This window comes from Microcaecilia unicolor, chromosome 1 (genome assembly GCF_901765095.1).
Source record: "Microcaecilia unicolor chromosome 1, aMicUni1.1, whole genome shotgun sequence".
Classification (NCBI taxonomy): Eukaryota; Metazoa; Chordata; class Amphibia; order Gymnophiona; family Siphonopidae; genus Microcaecilia; species Microcaecilia unicolor.
In genome coordinates, this window is record NC_044031.1 from 492,454,833 (window position 1) to 492,480,370 (window position 25,538).

A 25,538-nucleotide genomic window follows, 5' to 3' on the forward strand; every position below is an offset into this window, starting at 1 on the left:
AAAGAGTCCAGGGAGGTTATGCTGGCCTCTCTGGCAGCCCTTAATACAATGATCCATGAGAGAACAAAGAAACAATTTTTTTTATAGATCCTTCTCTTTCCACAAACATGGTAATAAATCTGGGAAATTGTTGGCCCGCCTTAATAAGACCTGGGGGGGAAATAGGTTTATACCAACACTTCGAGATGCAGAGGGTAGACAAATAAACAACCCAGAGGAAGTAGTCAGATTATTGGAACAATATTATGCAAACCTATACAAAGCCCCGGAGGCGCCACTCGGCCCGTCCATAACAGATTACTTGGCAGACTCTGGAATGCCACGTCTGAACCCTGAAGTGCTAGAACAATTAAATATGCCTATCAGGGCCAAGGAGCTGCAAAGAGTAGTGAAATCATTAAAACGTGGGTCAGCTCCGGGTCCGGATGGATTTGGTGCTGAGTACTATCAATTGCTTTTTCCACAAGTGGGTGGCCCGCTTCTTGATTTTTTTGAGGAGTCCATTGAATGTGGGGGATTTAGGCGAGAGTCTAATGAAGCCTTGATAACCCTAATTCCAAAAGAGGGCAAACCACCAGAAAATCCAGGTTCATATAGACCTATATCTCTTATAAATGTCGATTTAAAGATCTTAGCGAAGATCATCTCAGAACGCTTATCCCCTCTAATACCAAAACTGGTGGGAGAGGGTCAAGTGGGGTTTGTGCGGGGTAGACACCCTTGTCACAATGTCAGGAAGGCCTGTTTAGCCATTGCACAGAGTCTTACCAAGAACGAACCTTTGCTGCTAGTTAGCTTAGATGCCGAAAAGGCTTTTGACAAGGTGAGATGGGATTACCTTTTTTCTGTCCTTGATTATATTGGCATCCGAGGGTGGATATTTAATGCTATTGTGACGCTATACACTAATCCAAAAGCGTCATTATTGATTAATGGTATGAAATCAAACCCCTTTACAATAGCATGTGGCACGAGACAGGGTTGCCCCCTCTCACCACTCTTATTTTTGCTATACCTTGAACCATTGTTATGCACTATTCAAAGGGACCCAGATATACAGGGGATTAAATTACACTTGCGAGAGCTCAAAACTTTAGCTTTTGCAGATGATATATTAGTAACTATAACAAAGCCCCAATCCTCTCTCTTGTACTTATTTGGAATTCTGGAGGAGTTTGGCTTCTACTCGGGCCTTGCCCTGAATAGGAGTAAGTCTATGGCTCTGCCAGTCCAGACACGGATACGTTCGACCTGGGAGGGGGCATTTCCATTAACATGGGCAGAGGATAAATTGAAATATCTTGGCATATGGCTGACAGCCGATCTGAACACCCTTTATAGCCAAAACATAGAACCCCTTAAACTGAAAACTAGACAGACTTTGCAAACATGGACGACTTTACCCCTATCCTTGATGGGGCGGATAGCCCTCTATAACATGATTCTGGTCCCAAAATGGGTTTATGTGTTGCAAGTGCTTCCTTTGTTTCTTAAACATAAGGACGATCAGACGTTGACGAGGGTAATGACCAAATATTTATGGCAGGGGAAGAGACCAAGGTTACCAGTTTCTAAATTATATCTCTCTAGAGCTAAGGGGGGATTGGGACTCTTAAATCTAAAGTTATTCTCTGTGGCTAGTAATATGCGCCACCTTTCTGATTGGTTTCGTGGCACTAGTTTCTTTTCGTGTACTAGTATAGAGACCATGGTGTTCTCCCCCCGACATTTTAGTGCATGGCTACATGCTACGCCAGGGGCAGTAAATACACCCCGGTATTTCACATCAGTGGTGTCTCCATTAAGACAAACCTGGCGTTGGCTGGGCCGTAAATTTGTTTTTTCTACAACTTGCACTCCACTATTGCCGATAAGAGGCAACAACCAGTTCCCCCCGGGGAACTCGGCTAAACTTTTCCTAGAATGGGAAACACGGGGGATTAGCTATATACATCACTTATACTCAGAAGAGGGTATTTTAAAAACTACTGAAGAATTAGACAGAGAATTTGGTATACTTAGAAAAGATTTTTTTGCCTCCTTCCAACTAAGACATTATTTACGATCTATTCCACCCGCACACTTGAGTCCCCAAATATGGAGCCGACTGATGTCTCTATTAGCTTTGGATGCTCAAGGGTCTGTCCCTTTAAAATATTACCATTCGGAACTACGTGAGCAATTAGGTGAGATTGATTACGAACAATTGGCAATGCAATGGAATAAAGACCTACCAGTGAACGTTAAACCCGATCACTTGAAGGCATGCTTTCTGGACTTAACCAAAATTTCTGAAAGCGTGGCGCTGCAAGAAACGGCCTACAAATTCCTGTCTCGAATGTTTTTTTCTCCACATAGAGCATGGAGGGCGCATGTAGGTCAGGAAGATAGATGTAAGAAGTGTGGTCACTCTCCAGCGGGGCTGGGCCACATGTTCTGGGCTTGTCCCCGAATAGCCAGATTTTGGACGCAAGTGTGTTGTCATGTGTCAGAAATGTGGAGGGTTACATGGCGGAAAAAGCCTCAGCTACTATTCCATAAATTTCACTTGGTACAAAGACCACCTATAGGGTTACGCCCGTTTCTCAAAAAAACGGTTTTATTGGGTAAGAAGGTTATCTTGCAATTATGGATAACGCCAGACTCACCAACCCTGTCTCAATGGCGAGCGAGAATGATTTTTTTGTGCTCTTTGGAACGAAGAGCGGTGGGCGATCTGGCCTCACCCAGAGGAGAGTCTTTCTGCCACACATGGGCCCCTTTTTGGGACTCATTAACAGAGGTGGCTAGAAGTAGGATTTTGAATTCTTAAAGGTTGAATGGAGGTGGTTTCCATGGCGTGGTAACAGAGGGAAATGATGTAAGAGAAAAAGTAAAAATTAATGAGGTGCTTGTCTAAAATCCTCGAAGCCCTAAAGATTAAGAATTTTAAAAGGAAATGACCTCTGGAAGCTAACCGACATGGCCTGATTTGGCAGCACGGGCAGGTTTTGTAACTCAGACATAAGTTTTGTGCGTGATAGCTCCATAAGAGGCTAAGCTAGATAGTGACTCTTTGCCTCTGTATCCATAATTGCTCTTTAGAAACGGGAGGGATGGGAGGGAGGGGAGGGGGGAGGATGGGGGGGAAAAGGGAGATTCAAAGTAAAGAGAAAACTGGCGAAACTGTTGGAGGCTATTAATTGTATGTTTTGTAGTTAATACTCTTAAAATGTATTTTGACTATAGCCATACAAACTGTACTATTTTGTCTTTTAATAAACACATTTAAACATAAAATAGAAAGGCTGGACCTACCTGCAATGTATCATCCACCAGGGTGAGAATGTACTGCACCGTTTGCTCCTTGGAGATATGCGTCATCAAATTTATGAAGGTTTTTGCACACTGAAGAAATTACATGAAAATAATGTTAATATAGCACTCTTTGAAGACCGTTTTTCATCCTTCCCCTCTTCCTCTCATACCTGTTCAATCTCTCCTCTCCCCTTTGGCAAACTCATGCATTTCTCCTCCTCTACTCACTCACTCAAAAGCTTCTCCCTTCCCTCTTCATCTCCAGAATATTTTGCTATACCTTGTCTTTTTGTACGTGGGGTTATATCCCTTTATTTCCATCCAATCTTTTACAGCTGGCATTTATTTATTTATTTTATCTATTTATTTAGATTTTGCTCACACCTTTTTCAGTAGTAGCTGAAGGTGAGTTACATTCAGGTACACTGGGTATTTCTCTGTCCCAGGAGGGCTCACAATCTAAGTTTGTACCTGAGGCAATGGAGGGTTAAGTGATTTCCCCAAGATCACAAGGAGCAGCAGTGGGATTTGAACCGGCCACCTCTAGATTGCAAGACCGGTGCTCTAACCAACAGGCCACTCCTCCACTACTATTGATACCAAAACACTAAAAATTCAGTCAACCATTTGTATAACAATACAGAATATAAAAATTGTTTATGCTTGTACAATGATAAAATTAAAACAGACAACAAAATATATTCATAATAAATGGATTGAGTTTTCAAATAAGTTTTTACTAAGTTTCAGCTAAGTGCCTGCTTCAGGGATCTGGATACAGTTGAATATTACTCTTGCAAAGACAGCTTGGGATACACTGGCTCTTTTCAGTTCATCCCTGACTTGCTGGTAGATATCTGGGGACACTTCTACTGATGAATTTGTCGGTTCCACTGGCTTGACGGCTCTGGGGATAGGTGGATGATTCAAGAACTGTTGACTGATAGCCTGTGGGTGCTGGTGAGCCAAGAGTTGGCTTACAGCGATCTGCTGATCAGATGGGCACCATCTCAGTGGAACAATGTCTGGTCCATTCCAGCTTGGCTAGTCTGGGACCAGGAAGCATCAGTCAGTGGTCATTTAAAGACTGAAGAGCTCTGCCCAGAGTATAAGAGATTGTCAGATTGGCCAAATAATGAGTTACCATCTGAAAACCCCTGAAAGTAGCAGAAGTTTAAACAGTATCCTATAATGTATAGATATGTAAATTAGCTTACTCTATAATCTATTTGTAAACTTATAAACTTCATCCCATACTGGCAAAGTCAGTACCATCATGTAAATGTGTGTACTTTTACACTGGTTGAAGTTTTATATCTGGTCACACACACAAAAAAATGACTCCATAAAATTATCTCTACACCTCACTTCTATTTTCACATATACTACAAGATTGTTGACTCTTTTCATAAACACACACACTCAATTTCTGAGAGAACATGGAGTATTTTACACATAGTTAACCAACTCTGGTCTCTCCCTTCAGATCTTTTCTCCTCATGGGATCAATTCTAGAGAATGCTCTTGACGTCTTGTTAGAAACTGATTTTCTTTCAAATTAAGGAGCTGATGTTCAGCCTATGGCAGTCAGCGATTTGTACGGTGCTGACCACCATGGGCAAAAGCTGACCTGGATATTCAATGCCAGACCTACTTTGCACACTAGAGCTCAATAACTTCCTGCGATCATACAAGACTCAGATATTCAGGTGCTGGGCAATATTCAGGCTGATGCCCAGCTAACAACAAGGACAAAGCTGGGACATCTTTTTTGTTGTCCTAACTTGGTCTGCGTAGTCATCCAGTTAGTGGTCTGAATATAGCCGTCAACCAGAAAAACTCTGACTCCGTCCTGACTCCATGCAGAACTAAAGGGACAATTCTATAACTGGCTGACTGGTAGCCTAGTGGCTAGAGAGCTTTGATCAAATATAGGACATTGCGGGTTCTAGTCTAGCTTATGAAAGATGAAACAAAAAAGTGAGGTGAATCCAGGGAGGATATCAAAGAGTCTTCATTATAAATCAAGCTGAAAAACGACCAGACAGGGCCGTGTTTCGGCATAAAACCCTGCTTCAGGGGTCTGGTAAATCTCTAGTGTTGTGGCTAAACATCTAACAAAAGAGAAATGCAAATATTCAGTCCGTTGAATCCTTAATGATGCGAAAATGCTAAACTGCAATAACCATCTGACCGGCAAGGTTCATGGTGACTTTGTCTTTGCACGTTTTGCATCGTGAACCTTGCCGGTCGGACAGTTATTGCAGTTTATCGTTTTTGCATCATTAAGGATTCAAGCAATACAATAATAAAAAGTTCTTAATGGAACAGCACCAAAAGAGACAAATACCTATTGGGGATGAGAATCATATATTCCCCTAATAGTAAATTCAAATCCAAAAAACTTGAAAAACAGTGGTTATACTTAAAAATACATTCAGCAGCAAACTCACTGCCAATCATCTTTACTAGGCAAAAAGCCAAGCTCTCGAGCAATTGAAATACAAAACAGCAGCTCTCTTCTCAGGGCAATCAATCTGCCATCTTGTTAACATAGGGTCCTATTTACCAAGGCGTGTTAGCGTTTTTAATGCACCTACAATTAGCTAACCTAACCGTGTAGAGATATGTAGGCGCACACATGGTTAACGTGCATTAAAAACGCTAATCACCTATAACGCAGCTTAGTAAACAGGGCCTATCACTAGTTATATATACTTCCTCTCAAGTCAAAGGTCAATTCTAACCCTTATTTTTTAGTATTTAGTAATACAGAGTTAGAACTGACCTTTGACTTGAGAGGAAGTATTTATAACTAGCTGTATTAACAAGATGGCAGATTCATTGCTGCACTGCTATGCACTTGGATGACATGGAGGTGTATTTTCAAAGCATTTTGGCTCACAAAGTTCCATAGGTTACTGTAGGACTCATTTTCGAAAGAAAAGAAAACATCCAAAAAGTGTCATAAAGCACCATTTGGATGATTTCATCTCAAAACGTGCAAATTGGTATTTTCGAAACCTGTTTTGCAGATGTCTATCTATGCATTTTGTCTGCAGTGCGTCCAAAGCACAAGGGGGCATGTCAGGGGCATTTTGAAGGCAGGATTAGGGCATGCCTAACACTTGGACGTTTTACAGCCATAATGGAACATAACCAAAACGTCTAAGGCAAAAACTTCAACGTTTTGCTCTACACCTGTTTTTCTAACAAATAAGACACAAAAAGGTGCCCTAAATGACCAGATGACCACTGGAGGGATTCAGCGATGACCCCCCTTACTCCCCCAGTGGTCACCAACCTCCTCCCACCCCAAAAAAATGTGAATAAAAAAAAGATAAGGCTTTTTTCCTTTTTCAAAAATGGGTACGCCAAAGTTTTATCTGTGCTCATTTAAGCCTTAGTAGCTATACATGTTTACAGATATCGGACATCAGATACACTGACTCCTGAAGCAGGCATCTTGTTGCCGAAACACAGTTCCATGTTGAGTCTATATGTGCCTTGATATCTATTTAATAAATTTGTTGCAATCTTCTTCTGGAGTACACTGGTGTTTGGTTGGCTTCCATCCCTTCCCTACTTTTTTTATTCCTGTGGACTGGTTTTCATAGGGAATTATCCTGTTTGCTGTGTTTGTTATCCTGATAGTGGGCCTAAGGAGTGTGTTTTTACTCTGAAACCATTCCTGATAAGTGTTCACACAAAAACACTTAAAGAACCTTTGTCTATTGCTTTTCTCTGAGCTACCTAGAATTTGTACATAATTTTTACATTCTAATCACCTCCGTTTTACTTGCCTGTAAATAAATCAGATTTTATTTTTACAATCTTTGGGTCTTCAGTTGCTTAACAGTGTTCGTAGGAGCTTAGGACTCAGATATGCATAGTCAGGGATATGAGGTCCAGAAATCCTGATACCAGAGTGCTACCATTATATAATTTGCATGTCCCGTTTTATACAGTGTTCACCACGAGGCACTGTATATCTGTTTTTCTCCTACAATGTGTTTCCAGCCACACATCAATTTACCAATGGTAAATATAGAAAAAGCCTTATTGCTGGATATCCATGTCACCTCAAATATTCTTGTGAGAATCACAAGTAAGTGGCAGATTAACTACTGAATATCATTGTCAGAATGGAATCTTACAGCACCTTGTTAAAAGACCAGATCACTCTACATAATGTACTGTTTTTTGCTTTTTCAATATCTGGTTAAATAAAAATAAAAGTTACATGTACAAACAAATCTTTAACAAGAAAACTGTATATTTTACTAGCATCCTGTTACATTTTTGTAATACCAGACCAAATATCTCAACAAGCCAACATTTGCCAGCATTTAAGTGTGGATTTCGTTTTGTTCCCTGATCAAAAACCCTTTGATCCAGAACAAACCTACCATGCAGTAAACGGGGAGCTATAAATCAGCATTATTCACCAGAAAATGCTGAATTGGTAGAGCTCCTCTTTTGGGAAACAAACAAACAGTCATTTTCTTACCTGGTTACCCTCTGTGGAAAGCATTGCTTGTTTTTCTTCTCCCCGTGATTTTTCAAATCTTTGAATAAATTCACAATCTTCACCTGAAATCATCTGCCCTCTAAAAAGATAATTAGAATAGACAATTAATGGTTATTTCATAACTCCTACTATAATACACTGCTTCAATTCAGAGTTTAATAGACACAACACAAAAAGGTGAGGGACAGCTTGTCCAACACTGCAGAGAAGGCCCATGAGCCTGATGCTACCTTAAGCTTTTTGCTACTTTTATTCACACTACCATCTTAATTCACACCCCTCCTATGCACTCTTTCGTCTATTGCTTCCTACACACACACAGCCATGCACCCTACTGCTTTCTTTACCCACTCATGAAAAATAACACACACAAATACACAAAAAGCTCTTATAGTTTTCATGTTGATGTAATTCACTATATTGTTTCTGGGCTTCTTGAGATTGTAAACCACTTTGGACCTTGTGGGGATTCAGTGGTAAATAATTTCAGTATTAGATTAGAATAGACTTACATTTCAAGGTAAACAAGTAACAGTTCCACGAAGGCAGCAGTTCCCAAACCTGTCGATATCCACAATGAATATTTAGTGGAGGCAGTGCACACTAAAGCTAAGAGAAGCTGGAAAAGCTATCAGGAATGCAAAGAGGCAAATGGAAGAAAAGACAGCTGACATATTTTCAAAGCACTTAGCCTTCCAAAGTTCCACAGGTTTCTATGGAACTTTGGAAGGCTAAGTGCTTTGAAAATGAGCCCCATGGTAAAACTGGGAGACAAGACATTTTTCAGATATAAAAATGACAGGAGGAAGTGTCATAATACCATTGTGAGGCTCAAAGCTGAGGGGGAGGAATATGTAGAAGCTGGTAAGAATAAAGTTGAATTGCTCAACAATTATTTCTGTTCTGTGTTCATGTATGAAAGGCCGGGGATAGGACCACAGAAAACAAATGCAAATGGGGATGGTTGTATGGCTGACTGGGACCAAGTCTCAGAAGACTGTGTTCATGAGGAGCTAGCTAAACTAAAAGTAGGCAAAACAATGGGGCCAGATGGGGTACATCTGAGAGTGCTCAAGGAATCTGGAGACGTTTTGGCAGCCCCGCTCTTTGACATCTTCAATGCTTCCTTAGAGTATGGAGTGGTCCTGGAGGATTGGAGAAGGGCAGATGTGGTCCCTCTGCACAAGAGTGGAAGTAAGGAGGAGATTGGAAATTACAGACTTATCAGTCTGATCTCAGTGGTAATCAAACTAATGGAAACGCTCCAATGCGGAAGATTGTGAAGTTTCTCAAATCGAATGGACTGCAGGACCTGAGGAAGCATGGCTTCACCGTGTAGCATGATGTTGGCAGGCTGGTAAAATGATTGTTCGGTAAAACAGCATATTAATTAACATATAGTATTGTGGATTTCGTTGATTTAAATACGAATAGGGTTGGTTAAGTACTTTACCCTTATCTTTTTTAGGGGACCTCCTTGATAAAACATTTGCGAAGCACGTGCCGTGTCAGAGCATTATACCCCTATTGCCGACTAATTATGAAGCTTTCATCTTTAAGATGAGTAGTATCCAAATTTAATTAAATTTAATAAGGTAAATAAGTTATATGGTTTTCTTTAAACTTCATACAAACCAAGTATTTGAGGATGGTGGAGGCTGTTGAACTGATGACAAAGTGAGTGCATAAATCTCTGCGTTAGAATGTGTGGATGCAGTGCGGCATGGCTGAGGTTCATAAACTAACACTTTAAAACTTTTCTTAGCTGGATTCTATCGATATTCAATAAGATAGATTGGATATATAAAAGGGTCTTAATTTTCAGTGATCCAGCGGAAGGCGGTTTTGCAAGCCTGGTTTTGGTCAATCATTCACTAGATGCAAGTCATGTCAGACAAACCTGATTGGGTGACCAAACAGTTGGACTTCGGAGGTGCACTAGATGTGGTGTACTTGGATTTTAGCAAAGCCTTTGGCACAGTTCCGAACAGGCAACAGATCGATAAACTGAGTGCCCTCGGTATGGGACCTAAAGTGACTGACTGGGTTAAAAACTGGTTAAATGGAAGGAGACAGACGATAGTGGTAAGTGGAGCTTGCTCTAAGGAAAAGGATGTTATCAGTGGTGTACCGCAGGGGGTTGGTCTTTGGGCCGGCTGTTTTTAACATTGTTGTGAGTGATATTGCGGAAGGGCTGTCTGGTAAGGTTTGTCTCTTTGTGGATGATACCAAACTCTGTAAAAGGGTGGACATCCTGTAAGATGTGGATGGCATGAAGACGGATCTTGCAAGGCTTGAAGAATGGTCCGATGACTGACAACTAAGATTTAATGCTAAGAAATGCAGGGTCACGCACTTGGGTTACAAGAATCCAGGGGAGCAGTACAATATAGGGGGTGAACTGCTTCTGTGTATGAAAAAAAGAGCGGAATCTGGGGGTGACTGTGTCTCCAAACAGGTAGAAAAAGCGATGGTCAAAGCCAGAAGGATGCTTGGCTGCATAAGGAGAGGTATGACCAGTAGAAATAGTGCCCTTGTATAAATCTCTGGTGAGGCCCCACTTAGAGTACTGTGTGCAATTCTGGAGACTGCACCTACAGAAGGATATAAACAGGATGGAGTCAGTCCAGAGGGCAGCTAAAAAATTGGTAAGCAGTCTCAGTCATAAAACCACTTCTCCTTTTTTATTCACTTGTTTCTGTGATCCAACAAAGCTATATCAAATTTTAATAAATAGTAAATTGTAAATAACATAAAATAATGAGAGTTCACTCTTCACAGGGAGGATTCAAGATGGTGCCTCGGTCAGATGCATCAAAGACAGCTCTTTGGTATCGTGGTTTAATTATTATCTGGTCTCCTCACTGATATGCAGCTACTTTTTTCCTTCATTTTCCTTGTAAGAGCCTTATGAACTATCAAGGAGATATATACAATCTTTTGTAGATACGCTACATTTAGAGTCATTTCTTTTGGCTATAGGGTCCTCTAATTTATTATTTCTATTTACCTATCTTGTAGTTTAATGAGCTTTTGGAAGTTTTTCTGAGGACTGGAATTACTTGAATTATTGGAGTGTCTTTACAAATTTTTCTTTCATCTCGTATCCTCTCTCTCCCATTACATAGGCTACAGAATGACTGAAATTTATATATTTTTTCTTCTGTTTAATTATTAATGTTATATGAATATAATGTGAATTCTGTCTTTCTTTTCCTGCTTTGCTATTTGTAAACCTATGGGGATTAAAATAAAATAAAAATAATAAAGAATCTTCAGAGCTACTTTAAATTTGAGAAAAGGATTCAATTTTCAAATCCAGAGGTACCGCATATACTTGAATATAAACCGAGATAACTTTTTTCTCCCTTTTTAGGGGAAAAACATTAACTCAATTAAAAACCAATGGTTTATATATTCCAGCATTCCTCCCTTTTCTTCCTTCCCCTGTAGATCTGGCATTCCCTCCCCCATCCTTCCTTCCCCCATGGTGTCCATCCTCCCAAACTGGAAGAGCTACCACTTACGTCTCCCTCCCTCCCCCGAACACACAAAGACCCCACACACATACACACCCAAGCCTACCATACCACCCTGGTGGTCCAGTGGCATGCTGGAGCATCTCCATAGTGAAAATGGCTGCCACAACTTCCAGCAGCCATCTTGAGAGACTGCCACTGGAGGTCACGACAGCCATTTTGGGACTGGAGCCTGCAGAGGTAGGACTTGGGGAGGGAGGGAATAGGAGGAATTTGAGACACCAAGGTGGGGTGGGGGAGGGAGGAAGGTTTCAAATATAAACCAAGATGGAATTTTTGATGCATTATTTTGGCCAAAAACTCTTGGTTCATATTTGAATATATATAGTAATTCATTTAAGGGCATATGGGCAACCGCACTAAGGGGGAGCCTTTTACTAAGCCCGGTAGGCACTAGCGTAAGCTACCATAAACTAAGAAGCACTGCTGCTGGAAGACCTGAGGCGCCCCGCAGTACTGTGTCGTTCAACAAGTGCTAATCCCACACTAAAACATATTTTTTTATCTTTTAGCCTGGGAGGCATGTCAATGGGTGGAGAGTAGGCATGCCCTGCACTAATCAGGTAGAGCAGGCATTAACTATCAGGTCCATAGCTTTTACATATTCTTCAGAGATCATATGGCTGAAATTCATCTTCTGCTGCACAGCCCATGCAACAGTGGAACTCTCCCCCCACCCTTCAAAATACCTCTCCGAGCTGCTTAATAGTGACATGGCTCTGCCACACAGCAGCAGGCAGGGCAGAAAGATCTCGTGAAGGATGAGCAAGCTCTGACTCATGCTGAACAAGTGCACTTACTGAAGATAACTTTGCCAGTTCACTTTGTTGGCACGAACTTCTGCAGCCTTGGCAGCAATGATATTTGTTGGAACAGCAGCATCTACAGCCCCTCGGATGTCCATATTCGGCCTTCTTGCTTAAAATCTGTGGGAAAGTTTTGAAAACAAATATTACATCACGATAAAGTTCAGTGGATAAATAAATCAATAATTATGCTCCTCATCTCAAACATGAGCTCCAGGAATATGACAGTTTACAGTTAGTAAGAGATTATTTTAAGCACAACTGATGGAGTTCTATCAACTAGATTCTGCAAAATAATTTATTTCATTGGAGCATAAGAGGGAGGTATGAGCCACTTACAGTCAGCCCAGTGTCACATAAGAAGCCCAGCATCCTGTCCCCAGTTCCTGCTCTGTTGATCACAGAGTTGCTAGACAATGGAAGACTACTGTAAGGGCCACTCTCCACAGCAAAAGGTGACTGGAAAGCAACAATGTATTTGAAAAGGACCCTACAGTTGTTGCAGCATAAGTACATAAGTACATAAGTAGTGCCATACTGGGAAAGACCAAAGGTCCATCTAGCCCAGCATCCTGTCACCGACAGTGGCCAATCCAGGTCAAGGGCACCTGGCACGCTCCCCAAACGTAAAAACATTCCAGACAAGTTATACCTAAAAATGCGGAATTTTTCCAAGTCCATTTAATAGCGGTCTATGGACTTGTCCTTTAGGAATCTATCTAACCCCTTTTTAAACTCCGTCAAGCTAACCGCCCGTACCACGTTCTCCGGCAACGAATTCCAGAGTCTAATTACACGTTGGGTGAAGAAAAATTTTCTCCGATTCGTTTTAAATTTACCACACTGTAGCTTCAACTCATGCCCTCTAGTCCTAGTATTTTTGGATAGCGTGAACAGTCGCTTCACATCCACCCGATCCATGCCACTCATTATTTTATACACTTCTATCATATCTCCCCTCAGCCGTCTCTTCTCCAAGCTAAAAAGCCCTAGCCTTCTCAGCCTCTCTTCATAGGAAAGTCGTCCCATCCCCACTATCATTTTCGTCGCCCTTCGCTGTACCTTTTCCAATTCTACTATATCTTTTTTGAGATACGGAGACCAGTACTGAACACAATACTCCAGGTGCGGTCGCACCATGGAGCGATACAACGGCATTATAACATCCGCACAGCTGGACTCCATACCCTTCCTAATAACACCCAACATTCTATTCGCTTTCCTAGCCGCAGCAGCACACTGAGCAGAAGGTTTCAGCGTATCATCGACGACGACACCCAGATCCCTTTCTTGATCCGTAACTCCTAACGCGGAACCTTGCAAGACGTAGCTATAATTCGGGTTCCTCTTACCCACATGCATCACTTTGCACTTGTCAACATTGAACTTCATCTGCCACTTGCACGCCCAATCTCCCAGTCTCGCAAGGTCCTCCTGTAATCGTTCACATTCCTCCTGCGACTTGACGACCCTGAATAATTTTGTGTCATCGGCGAATTTAATTACCTCACTAGTTATTCCCATCTCTAGGTCATTTATAAATACATTAAAAAGCAACGGACCCAGCACAGACCCCTGCGGGACCCCACTAACTACCCTCCTCCACTGAGAATACTGGCCACGCAATCCTACTCTCTGCTTCCTATCTTTCAACCAGTTCTTAATCCATAATAATACCCTACCTCCGATTCCATGACTCTGCAATTTCTTCAGGAGTCTTTCGTGCGGCACTTTGTCAAACGCCTTCTGAAAATCCAGATATACAATATCAACCTGCTCCCCATTGTCCACATGTTTGCTTACCCCCTCAAAAAAATGCATTAGATTGGTGAGGCAAGACTTCCCTTCACTAAATCCGTGCTGACTTTGTCTCATCAGTCCATGTTTTTGTATATGCTCTGCAATTTTATTCTTAATAATAGCCTCCACCATCTTGCCCGGCACCGACGTCAGACTCACCGGTCTATAATTTCCCGGATCTCCTCTGGAACCCTTCTTAAAAATCGGAGTAACATTGGCTACCCTCCAGTCTTCCGGTACTACACTCGATTTTAGGGACAGATTGCATATTTCTAACAGTAGCTCCGCAAGTTCATTTTTTAGTTCTATTAATACTCTGGGATGAATACCATCAGGTCCCGGTGATTTACTACTCTTCAGCTTGCTGAACTGACCCATTACATCCTCCAAGGTTACAGAGAATTCGTTTAGTTTCTCCGACTCCCCCGCTTCAAATATTCTTTCCGGCACCGGTGTCCCCCCCAAATCCTCCTCGGTGAAGACCGAAGCAAAGAATTCAATGGTTCTAATCAAAGGAGAGAAGACATGCCCGGGTACAAGACCTCCATGGCTCACTGGGAAAGCAGTTCAGCTGCACTGATCAAGCCCACCCCTACTCTGTAAAGGAGGGGGAGGGAATTTCAGTACTGTCCAATCCATGGTTGCACCGAGCGCAGAAGGCCACAAGCTAAATGATGGGAAGCTAGTTTATAAAAATCTCCACATTACAATGAACATGAGACAGGGGGCAAAGTAGCACAGAACTGGTGTCAGTATTGATGAATGGCACTGAAGATCTTTCTACTGAACTAACTCAATATATCTTTGACAAGCTATCACAGAGTTACGATACCTTCATGAAGTGACTTACACGTATGCGTAGCTGAGGCTATACTATTTAAACCTGGTGAACTGGCACAGTCTCCTCATTGAAAGCAAGTCACAGATAAAAAATATCACTTACAACCTAATCTCACTTTTATATGAACAAATTCCAGTGGATTAACAAGTTTAAGTTTCAAGTTTATTGAAAGAATTTACTATCCCGCCCATTACAAAATGTGCCCAAGTGGCTTACAGACTAAAAAGGGGTGAGGGTGGGGGGAAGAAAACTCATTACATGAGACATGGATATAGTGAGGGAGAAGAGAGAACTACAAAACTGATAGGAAAGCACATCAGGGCAGTTGCGCAAGCAGCATCGCGTCTCAAGGATCCTAAATTAAGTATAAGCCTCCATAAAAAGAAGTGTTTTCAGGTCAGGCTTAAATTGATGTAGGGAAGATTGGAGCCTGAGGCAGTTGGTTCCAGAGTAGCAGCCCTCGGACAGAAAAAATAGCATTCCCAGTGGAGGTATGCACCACATCACTGAGAGATGGGACAATAAGCTGGTGTTGTTGCGAGGACTGCAGGGATCTAGAGGAACAATAAGGGAGTAGTAGGTTGGAGAGGAAGAAGGGCTCACCAGATTTCAAGATTTTAAATACAAGCAGGAGAAGCTTATAAGTAATACGACATGAGATGGGCAGCCAGTGACCAGCCTTCAAGAGTGGTGTGACGTGGTCAAATTTCCTGTGGCCTGTAATGAGCTTTATAGCTGTGTTTTGCATAAGTTGAAGATGTTTGAGGTCCTATACCTTAATGTCCTTGTAGAGGGCATTACAGTTATCCAAATGGCTAATGACAAGTGAATATATAAGGATATTAAGAGCAGAGGGATGTAACAGAGAACAAATGGATTAACATAGTAACCACACTACTTAGCTGTGAGCCTGACCTAGGAAACCTGATTTAAATGGGGGTAGATTCAAGAAAGTGCACCAAAAATTAGACACAACAAATATGGACACAAACGGGCTCATTTTCAAAGCACTTAGCCTCCCAAAGTTCCATAGAAACCTATGGAACTTAGCCTCCCAAAGTGCTTTGAAAATATGCCTCCAAGCGTTAATTCTATAATGGAAACTGCACGTAAAATTGCCTTATCCTCCATTGCCCCAGGTACAAAATAAGTACCTGCATATATGTAAACCGCTTTGAATGTAGTTGCAAAATACTACAGAAAGGCAGTATATCAAGTCCCATTTCCCTTTCCATTTATAGAATAGAAAAATCACAAAGTGTCAGGAGTGTAAAAATATAAAGAAAATCAATAAAATATGTATACCACTCCAATTATACTCTCTGAAGTGAATAGAATAGAGCATAAGTTGGCATTCATGCCCTTAACTTTAGGTGTGAGCATGAATGCTATGTCAAAGGCTGGTGTAAATACTTGTGCCTAAAGTTGGCAGTTACACGAGCAAGTGATAATATTCTATAACTTATACACGCAACTGCAAGACCTGTCTCTGATCTGCCCATATGTATGTCCCCTTTATAGTTGTGCACTTTAGCATTTAGGCATTAAACCCGGATTCTCTATCTGGCACCGAAATATGAGCGCAAATCCAACTAAATTGCTTAATGACCCATTACTATGTATTAACTGGCCTTAATTATTCAAGTTAACTGCCACTAATTTGCATTTGAGCATGCTATAACAGCAAGCACCTAAATCCCATAGCGTGTAACTCAAAAGGTGGCGTGACCAGCAAGTGGCATGGGTAGATCAGGGGCATTCCAAAATTTTATGCACGGCATTATAAAATACTGCTGAAATGCCATGATTTGGCTGCCAGCATTTACACCAGTTTTCAGCTGGCGTAAATTCAAGCACTGACCTTTAGGCGTAAGAATCGACTTCAAGCACCATTCTATTTATTTCATTTTTATTATTTATTAGACTTTACTATACCACCTTTGCTAACTCACAGATTAAAGCAGTTTACAGTATATAAAATTAACAGAGGAGCTCATAGAGGAAGGAAGGCAATACAAATGTTGACAGGAAAGAATAATTACACACACAAGACCCGTTCAAGTAGAAGAACAAGCCAACAGAGTAGGAACGAGTGGGGGGGGGGGGGGGGGGGGTAGGGCAGGGGAAAAATAGAAGAGCGAGGAGAACGTAAAAGGGACCCAGCAAATAAGCAGAGTACCACCAACCTGGGTTGAGTCAAACGCTGAGAGAAAAAGCCAGGTTTTCACCGTGATTTTGAAATTCTTCAGAGATGGTTCAACTCAAATAGGTAATAGTAGAGAGTTCCATAAGGGGGCTGCAAAATAAAAGACACAATGCCATGAGGTTTCCAACTGGGCTTGCTTTGGGCCTGTTAACACTAACCAGAGTGTCCTTTATAGAACAGTGCTTAGCACCCATTTTTGAACACCATTTATAGGGGCCATTTTACAGAGCAGCCCAATGCGGGCTTACTGCTCACTCTTCTGCCCAAAATGGCCACCAGTGGTAGTCCCACCCCGAGCATGCACCATTTCCAGGGGAAAAAGTAAACCCCTGGAAATGGCATGCGCAGCAGTAAACCTGTCAGGTTAGCGCAGGAGCTCTTATCGCAAACTCAATAGGTGGCAGTAAGGGCTTCCTGCCACATAGCCATGTGTGTCTGGGGGCTTTTTACCTGCTGTGGTAAAAAGGACCTTGGTGTGCGGGAAAAATGGCCCCTGTCACTAGCGCAGGGCCCTTTTTCCCGCAACTTGGTATAAAGACCCCTTAGAGTTCCCCCCAAGTGCAGTTATGCACAAAGCTACCATTTAGCGCCAACTAGCACCAATTAATGCCATTCAAGGCCAATTAGCGCTTAATTTAACAATTAAATTAGGCATGCAACTGGCACAATTACATAAATAGTGCACATGAGTGGAAGAAGCCAATCACAATCTCCAAGATGATCAAAAAAATGTTTATTATCCAAATGTAACATGTAATGGTGCTGACACGTGTTTCAGCACCTAAGCCTTCGTCAGGGGTTCTTGACAAATAAATACATGTAAAGAACAATTAAAAATCAATGTGATGTGAAAGATAAAATATACATCTAAAACCAATCAAAAACAAAATTATAATAATATCAATCAAGAGGATAAGGAAAACAAAATCAAATGAAATCAATGTAATAACATCTATTAGATCATATTTAAAGAAAGTGTATGAAACAGCAAAAAAATGACAATAATATATGTTTGCAAAAAAATATTAGTCCAAGAAATATACAATAAACTTAAAGGAATGTCATGAAAAATGTATAATAATAAATATGAATATGGAAGAGACAGCATATCTTATGAGCCAGCCATGAAAACTAAGAAAATGCAAATGTCAAAATGCCAAGCATAAAAGCTAAAAAAGGAAAAAAGTATAGAGAGACATATGCTTAAAAAAGGGAATGCAGTAACAGAGAACAAAAGCCATGGCAACAAAAGCGAACTATAGAAGGGGAAAAGAAGTGTCTACCATATAAAAAACAAGACATATCTACCTTAGCACGTGTATAAGAAAGAATTGGGCTCAAGAGCTCTGACAGTACATTTACAAACCCCCGCTGGAGTTATATATTAGGCAATAAACTGTATGGTGGTCATTTACATATATGACAACTACACTATATAGTAACACTATATATACTGCTCAAAAACAACTCGAACTAACAAATGAGTTAAAAAAACAACCCGGTGCTTTACAATAGGAATTTCTCTCTTAACCGCTCTCAAAAACCACCACACCACCAAAAAAGATTGAAAAATGCAGCACTATTTAAAGGAAGGCTCTAACCCATAACAACCTCCATAAAACTTCCTAAAAATATGTAGGGGTCCTTTTACTAAGCTGCAGTAAAAGGGGACCAGCGCTAGCAACAGAGCATGTTTTTGACACATGCCGAGGCCCCCTTGTACTGCAGCAGGTAAAAGGCTGCCTTTGTTTCCCAAAAAAGAAATGGCCATGCAGTAAGTGAACCACTTACCGCGTGACCATTTCGGGGGGGTGGGGGGGAAGAGGGAGCACTTACCACCACCAACTGAGGTAGCCCAGTAGTAGTTCTGGATTAGCACACAGCAACAGCCAATTCTTAAGCAGAAGGGTCCCATAGTGAAGAAGTGTTTTACCTTAGTACAGCGGACTACAATAGTAAAGACAAAACGCGAGTGTGGTAAAAGTAGCAAACGACGCTGTCCCTGAAAAACCCGCCATGTATATGCTGCCGAGTTGACGTATCCAACCATGAATATGCAGTGAGTGATATCACAAACTATACATATACATGAGCAGTAGCTAAACGGGGATGCTATAGAAACAAACATGGAACCTGAAAATCTCCCACAAAAGGAGACACATAAACAGAACAAAAGATAATAAATAAATATTAAATATGAGTCATCATCCACTCATATCTTGAGGAACTATTGAGACAAAAATAAAAATAAAAGGTTAAAAAAATGCCTAATGCCTTTGACTCTAACACTATCATGTATTTCACCATCATGTAACCAAAACTTCTGCTAAAACAATGTATACTCTTTTCTATTCCCAATATTATGTATTTCACCATCTTGTACCCAAAACTTGCTGTAAATCCAAATGTACATTCTTTTCTATTTCCAATATCCACGATGAAATGTAAGCCACATTGAGCCTGCAAAAAGGTGGGATAATGTGGGATACAAATGTAATAATAATAATAATAATAATAACTGGGCTGAAAAACAGGAAAAATAAACTGTGTCTACTAATAAATCTAAAATATAACTTGACCTGTGCTTGGTGTTGTCAGTTCCGACAAATTTAAGTCCGTGGGTGTCTCCAAAAAGCCTAAATTTTAAAATGACGAAATCTGTTGTTCATTGTAAAGATATATATGTGTGAAAAATATACTAAATATGTGTGTCAGGTGAAAGCGTGAACTGTAACGTGGAGTATGACTAAGAAATGCATTTGAAGCCTAAAATGTCTGTCTAGCTAATAAGAAAAATCAATTCTGAACAAAATAAAAAGTAAAAATCCATCTATATGAAATAATAATTCTATAAAAATGTGTAAGTTTACCATCATCATAATAATGGACATGAAATAAAACCATAGCAAGACAGAATACAATAAGTGCAAGTGGTCATAAAAACTGTAGATATAAAGACATTAAATAAATATTCCCAATCAATAGTCATATTCTAAAAAGAAAGTAATGCAAATAATCTGTCAGTATGTAAAATATGTTAAAAATAAAAATCACCTTCAAAAATGTGAGCAAAGCTAAGCTATATAACATAAAAATATCAAGATATCAAAATACAAGAACATTCAATAAATAACAAAGACATATCACCACAGGAAATGGTACAATCTAATGCAAAAAAATGAAGATATGACCATGACTATATGTTCATAACAAATGCACCATTCCACATCCTGATTCAATCCTAGCAGAATTACAGTACCAAGCTCATAGATCAGTCTCTGTTCTAGCCGTAATAATGCTTTATTGAGATCTCCACCCTTCTAACTCTGTTTTATTCAGTTCGGTTTTTCTAGCAAAAAAAAAGTGACAGTACTCAAATGCTAGGTCACCCTTCAGGGGTGGGGTGATCACTGAGGGACTCATCCCACAATAGCCAGACACCCTGCAACAAGTCACAGAATCTATGACAAAGCAGAATTGGTGTGTAGAGCCTGAGCTCTTTCATTAAAACTTGGGGTCCATGGGTCAATTTGGCAGAATTGGTGTATAGAGCTTGCGCTCTTTCATTAAAACTTGGGGTCCATGGGTCAATTTTAGCAGACAATAGAAAAGGTGCCAGTACTCAATACCCCATCAAAAAAAGCCCTGGTTTTAATATTCTTAAAACAAAAAACTGGAGATCATCAGTAGTATGCTGGCTTTCAATCCAATGTTCGACTAGTGGAGCTGACCTGACTTGTCGATTAATGCAACTTCTATGCTCGACAATTCTTGTCCTAATCATCCTCTAGTCAGAAATTTGGGCACAAAACATTATAGAATGAGATGAGTTTATTTGGTGCTGGCTGGCTGTGAAAACCTCACAGTTGAGGGAGGAAGTACAGGTGCCAGGTTGCCCTAGAACCGTCACTGTCCTCAGGTCCAAGAGAGAGTGGAGTTGAAGTAACTTATTGAGGACAGAAGAAACAGCACAGACAAAACTACAGGGGAACAGGGAGTACAATAAGCACATCCTCCCTCCCTCCCTCTGTCACTCTCCCACCCCCAAATCAAATGGAAGAGGCTATTTTACCAAGGCATACCGTGTGCTAATTCCGTTATCGGCTTCTTAGCATTTAGCACGTGCTAACAGAATAAGTGTGTGCTACACTTTAGTAAAAGGGTCCCAAAATAAGGTAGAAATACAAATGGACACCAAAAATTAGATAAAATTGAAAACAAAATGATTAAGGAAAAACATGTTTCTGACTCTGGTCAGAGAAAAACCACACGGAGTGTGGAGGTGCACTTGATCCCCACGGGACAAAAAAGCGAAAACCAAAAAAGGTGTGGGGAAAATAGGCTCTATTCAAACAATGGGGCAGACGTATAAATTAATTAAAACAATGATTTTTATTGTGAATAGGTGACTCAACACAGCCGTGTTTCGGCACCGTAGCGCCTTCCTCAGGAGTCTTCCGGAAGTGTTTCAATCTTTGGGGTGATTGGCACACTGGGGAAAAAAAGGGGATACACAATCCTTTCTTCCAAAGGAGTATTCAATGGTTAGATGGGTAACACTCAGGAAGATAATGGCATAAAGAAATGCACAGTTGCTCCTTAAAAGAGTGGCGATGCAAAAATCTCAAGAATATTTGCACATCCGAAAGGATTTTTGCATCGCCACTCTTTAAGGAGGAACTGTGCATTTCTTTATGCCATTATCTTCCTGAGTGTTACCCATCTAACCATTGAATACTCCTTTGGAAGAAAGGATTGTGTATCCCCTTTTTTCCCCCAGTGTGCCAATCACCCCAAAGATTGAAACAATTCCGGAAGACTCCTGAGGAAGGCGCTACGGCGCCGAAACACGGCTGTGTTGAGTCACCTATTCACAATAAAAATCATTGTTTTAATTCATTTATACGTCTGCCCCATTGTTTGAATAGAGCCTATTTTCCCCACCCCTTTTTTTGTTGATGCCAGTTTTGAAATACTTTCAGTCTCTGAAGGGAGATACCTTTACAGAGAGTAAATAGGAACACCTAGCCAGTCTGGTTTTCAAGACATCCAGAAAAAATATGCATGACATGGTTTTACAAACCATGGAGATCCATAAAGTTTCTTAGGATTCTGGAGCCAGCCCAAATAATCTAGGTGCCAGACTTGAAACCACAAGAATTTTTATTCATTTATGCACATTTATAACGTGCTCTATATGATGCACAAGTTATTTAACACAGTAGCAGGAATGGTCCGATAGGAGGCAACTTCTCTCTTCTTCACCCACCCACCTACAGCCTATCTGACAATGGAGAGAGGCTTTGCGCTGTGGTTGGTGGGGCAATTGGAGAGAAGCCAAAGCAGCAGCTACTGTCTTCCTCCTTTGCCTCTTTGGTGCTAAATGCAAAATTTGAACAACATGATTCAAATATTATATTCCATACCGAGTAGCAGAAGAGGAGGCTGTGGCCTGAAATGCAGCTGCTTTGCTTTCCTTCAGTGCCTACCGGGGACTTGTAGCGGGTAGGGTTGCCAACTTTTTGACAGAGAAAAACCCTACACCTATCCAGATCCACACCACACCCCCAGTCCCCTGCCACATCTACTATTGCACCCTACCCCTAGCCTGTCCCTCTACAACCAACTGTCCACACTAGGGTTGCCATCTCAGAAGAAAAAAGTAACACAAGTGTGTACATTTTATGATTAGTAAGGCCAACACACAATCCCTCCACTGTGCAAAATTGTGCAAAAACATGCTCAGAATCTTACCATACCATAACAGCACTAACTCCCAGGACTCAAAGAGCTACAACCTTATGCATGCAAAGGCAGAACTGTAACTATTACACTGTGCCTAAAATACCAATACACAATCTAGAGAGAAAACAGAACAAACAGGACTGCTATAACTCTCTACACAGAAACTACATGCTAGCAGAATACCACACCTTGGTCACACCTGCAAAACACAGACGCCTCAACAAATATGAAACAAGGAACCACAGACCAGTAATAGATATATGACGACTCTGCATATACAGCAATACTAGAGAAAAAGAAATGGAAATAGAGGCGTGGCCTAGTGGTTAGGGTGGTGGACTTTGGTCCTGGGGAACTGAGGAACTGAGTTCAATTCCCACTTCAGGCACAGACAGCTTCTTGTGACTCTGGACAAGTCACTTAACCCTACATTGCCCCATGTAAGCCGCATTGAGCCTGCCATGAGTGGGAAAGCACGGGGTAAAAATGCAACAAAAATATAAAAAATAATAAATAAATATCAGAGATGCACATTTCCCAAAGCAGACAGGGGCCAATTGATAAATTGAAAATAAAATCTTTTTTCTACCTTTGTAGCCTTAGCATTTTACTTTTCCACTTGATTTCGTCCTTGTCTCTTCTGCTTTTCTTGCCATTTCAGGGTCTCCCGTCTCTTTCATATTTCTTCTCTCTCCATGTCTGCCATCCATCTCCTCTGTGTCCTATCTGTCCTGTCCAGCATTTCTCCTGTGTCCCTGTTCCTATCTTCCCCCCCATATTCAGCATCTGCCCTCTTAGTATCCTTATCCTCCCCTTATATTCAGCACTGCCCCTCTGTGTCCCTATCCTTCCCCTTGTAATCAACACCCCTCTGGTGCCTATCCCATCCCTTTTCCAGCTTTGTCCTGTGTGCCTGTCTCAATTCTTACTCCATGCCCAGTCTGTGCCCTCTCCCTCTCCTTCCTCCCACAACCAAGGTTCAGCATCTCTCCCTCTCTCCTACCCCCCTTGTGGTCTGGCTTAACTCCCTTTCTCCAACTGTGTGTCCGATGTCTCTCCTCCTCTGTTCCATCATCAACCCCAATCCAGTACGACCTCTTTCTCTCCGCTCTTGTGCTCCCTTCTGGCAAGTCTAAAACATCTTCATCTCCCTCCAAACGCTCCCCCAAAGGTCCAGCACATCTCCATCTCCCTCCAACCCCCTCCTCTTAATGTCCAGCACATCTCCATCTTCCTCCACCCCCCCCCCCCAGTCCAGCACATCACTATCTCCCTCCACTCCCTCCAGGTCCAGCACATCTCCATCTCCCCCCCCCCCAATGGGTCCAACATATCTTTCTCCATCATCCCCCCTCCTGGAATATCCAGCATCTCTCCCTCACCCCCCCCCCCCCCCCCCCCCGGTCCTCTAAACTCACCACGATCACTAGCAGTTATTAAAGTACACTGCTCTAGCCAGCGTCGGAGTCTTCCTTCTGCTGAGTCCTGCCTGTGCAGAAGCAGGAAGTTGCCTCACAGAAGGCAGGACCTAGCAGAGGAAAGGCCCCAACACCAACCAGAGCAGCTGCTGCTAGCAATGAAGTCAAATTTAGAGAACCAGGGGGCAGTTGAGGCTGAGGGAGAGACGCTGAATTCTGGCGCATGGAGGTAGGGAGGGGGAGAAAAACGCTGGCTGGACCCAGGCAGGGGCAACAATGTATATTCAGGCTGCAAATCTTTGTGCCAGGTGTGATGTTTTAGGCACCATAGCGACCTGGCATCTGAAGTTTGTGAAGCCCTGCATTATAGGCACATCTCATGCATATTCATTAATCCTATACTTATTGATAACAGCACCCCAACTTTATAAATACTCTCTAATATAATCAGTAAAATTATTCTTTATTATAATTTTAAACACCTTAGTTTACAATACCCTGTCCAAGATTCCATACACACCATGCATTCACACATACATCCTACAAAACGTTGCACTGTGGAACAATCCCCACTGAAAAAAGCTGAGGCATAAATTGGAGTTATTATTTTTCAGCATTAAGGCGCATTGTTGAAACAAGCTTTGTTAGCACTTTGACACAGCTTGATGACGTCCACAGCTATCCGTGGCTGGCAGCACTGTTGAGCGAACTTGCTGAACTTTTCAAGCTCTCAGGATAAAATCATTGTTTTTCATTTGGAGAGACATACGGACTGAGTTTTATATGCAAGTAATTAACATCGGAGACTATGGTAGCAGTGCTCATTTTGTTATGTAGAGCACTGTAAGCATATATAAGGATTGAAGGAGTATAGTTTATAGCATGTATTAGTAAGGTATTGTTTACGTGAACTTACATGGATAATTTTTCAATGGGGATTGTTCCACAGTGCAACGTTTTGTAGGATGTATGTGTGAATACATGGTGTGTATGGAATCTTGGACAGGGTACTGTAAACTAAGGTGTTTAAAATTATAATAAAGAATAATTTTACTGATTATATTAGAGAGTATTTATAAAGTTGGGGTGCTGTTATCAATAAGTATAGGATTAAGATAATCATAACAGGATAAATATTTTCACACTAAGGGTAGGATGCATATTTATTAAGGATATCCTGGAAATTAACTTGCTTAGGTGTGCCTTCAGGACAAGACTGAGAACCACTGGAGACTACTATTACTACTACTACCAATCATTTCTATAGTGTTACTAGTCATATGCAGCACTGTACATATTATCCCCCAGATTCTATATAGTGCGACTGGAGTTGCTCGCGAAAATCAGGTCGTATT

At 41.3% G+C, this 25,538-nt stretch overlaps 1 protein-coding gene across 2 annotated transcripts in view; it reads right to left on the reverse strand.

Moving 5' to 3' along the window:
- The window catches only part of ATP6V1H (ATPase H+ transporting V1 subunit H), a 228,610-nt gene that overhangs the window by 189,868 nt on the left and 13,204 nt on the right, over positions 1-25,538 (reverse strand). For both annotated transcript variants that reach the window (XM_030214410.1, XM_030214419.1), the window contains exons 2-5: positions 17,001-17,110; positions 12,168-12,293; positions 7,808-7,907; positions 3,298-3,387 (exon numbers count right to left, since the gene is read on the reverse strand). In XM_030214410.1, the coding sequence (XP_030070270.1) occupies positions 3,298-3,387; positions 7,808-7,907; positions 12,168-12,271 (294 nt within the window). In that variant the 5' untranslated portion in view covers positions 12,272-12,293; positions 17,001-17,110. The remainder of the gene's footprint in view (positions 1-3,297; positions 3,388-7,807; positions 7,908-12,167; positions 12,294-17,000; positions 17,111-25,538) is intronic.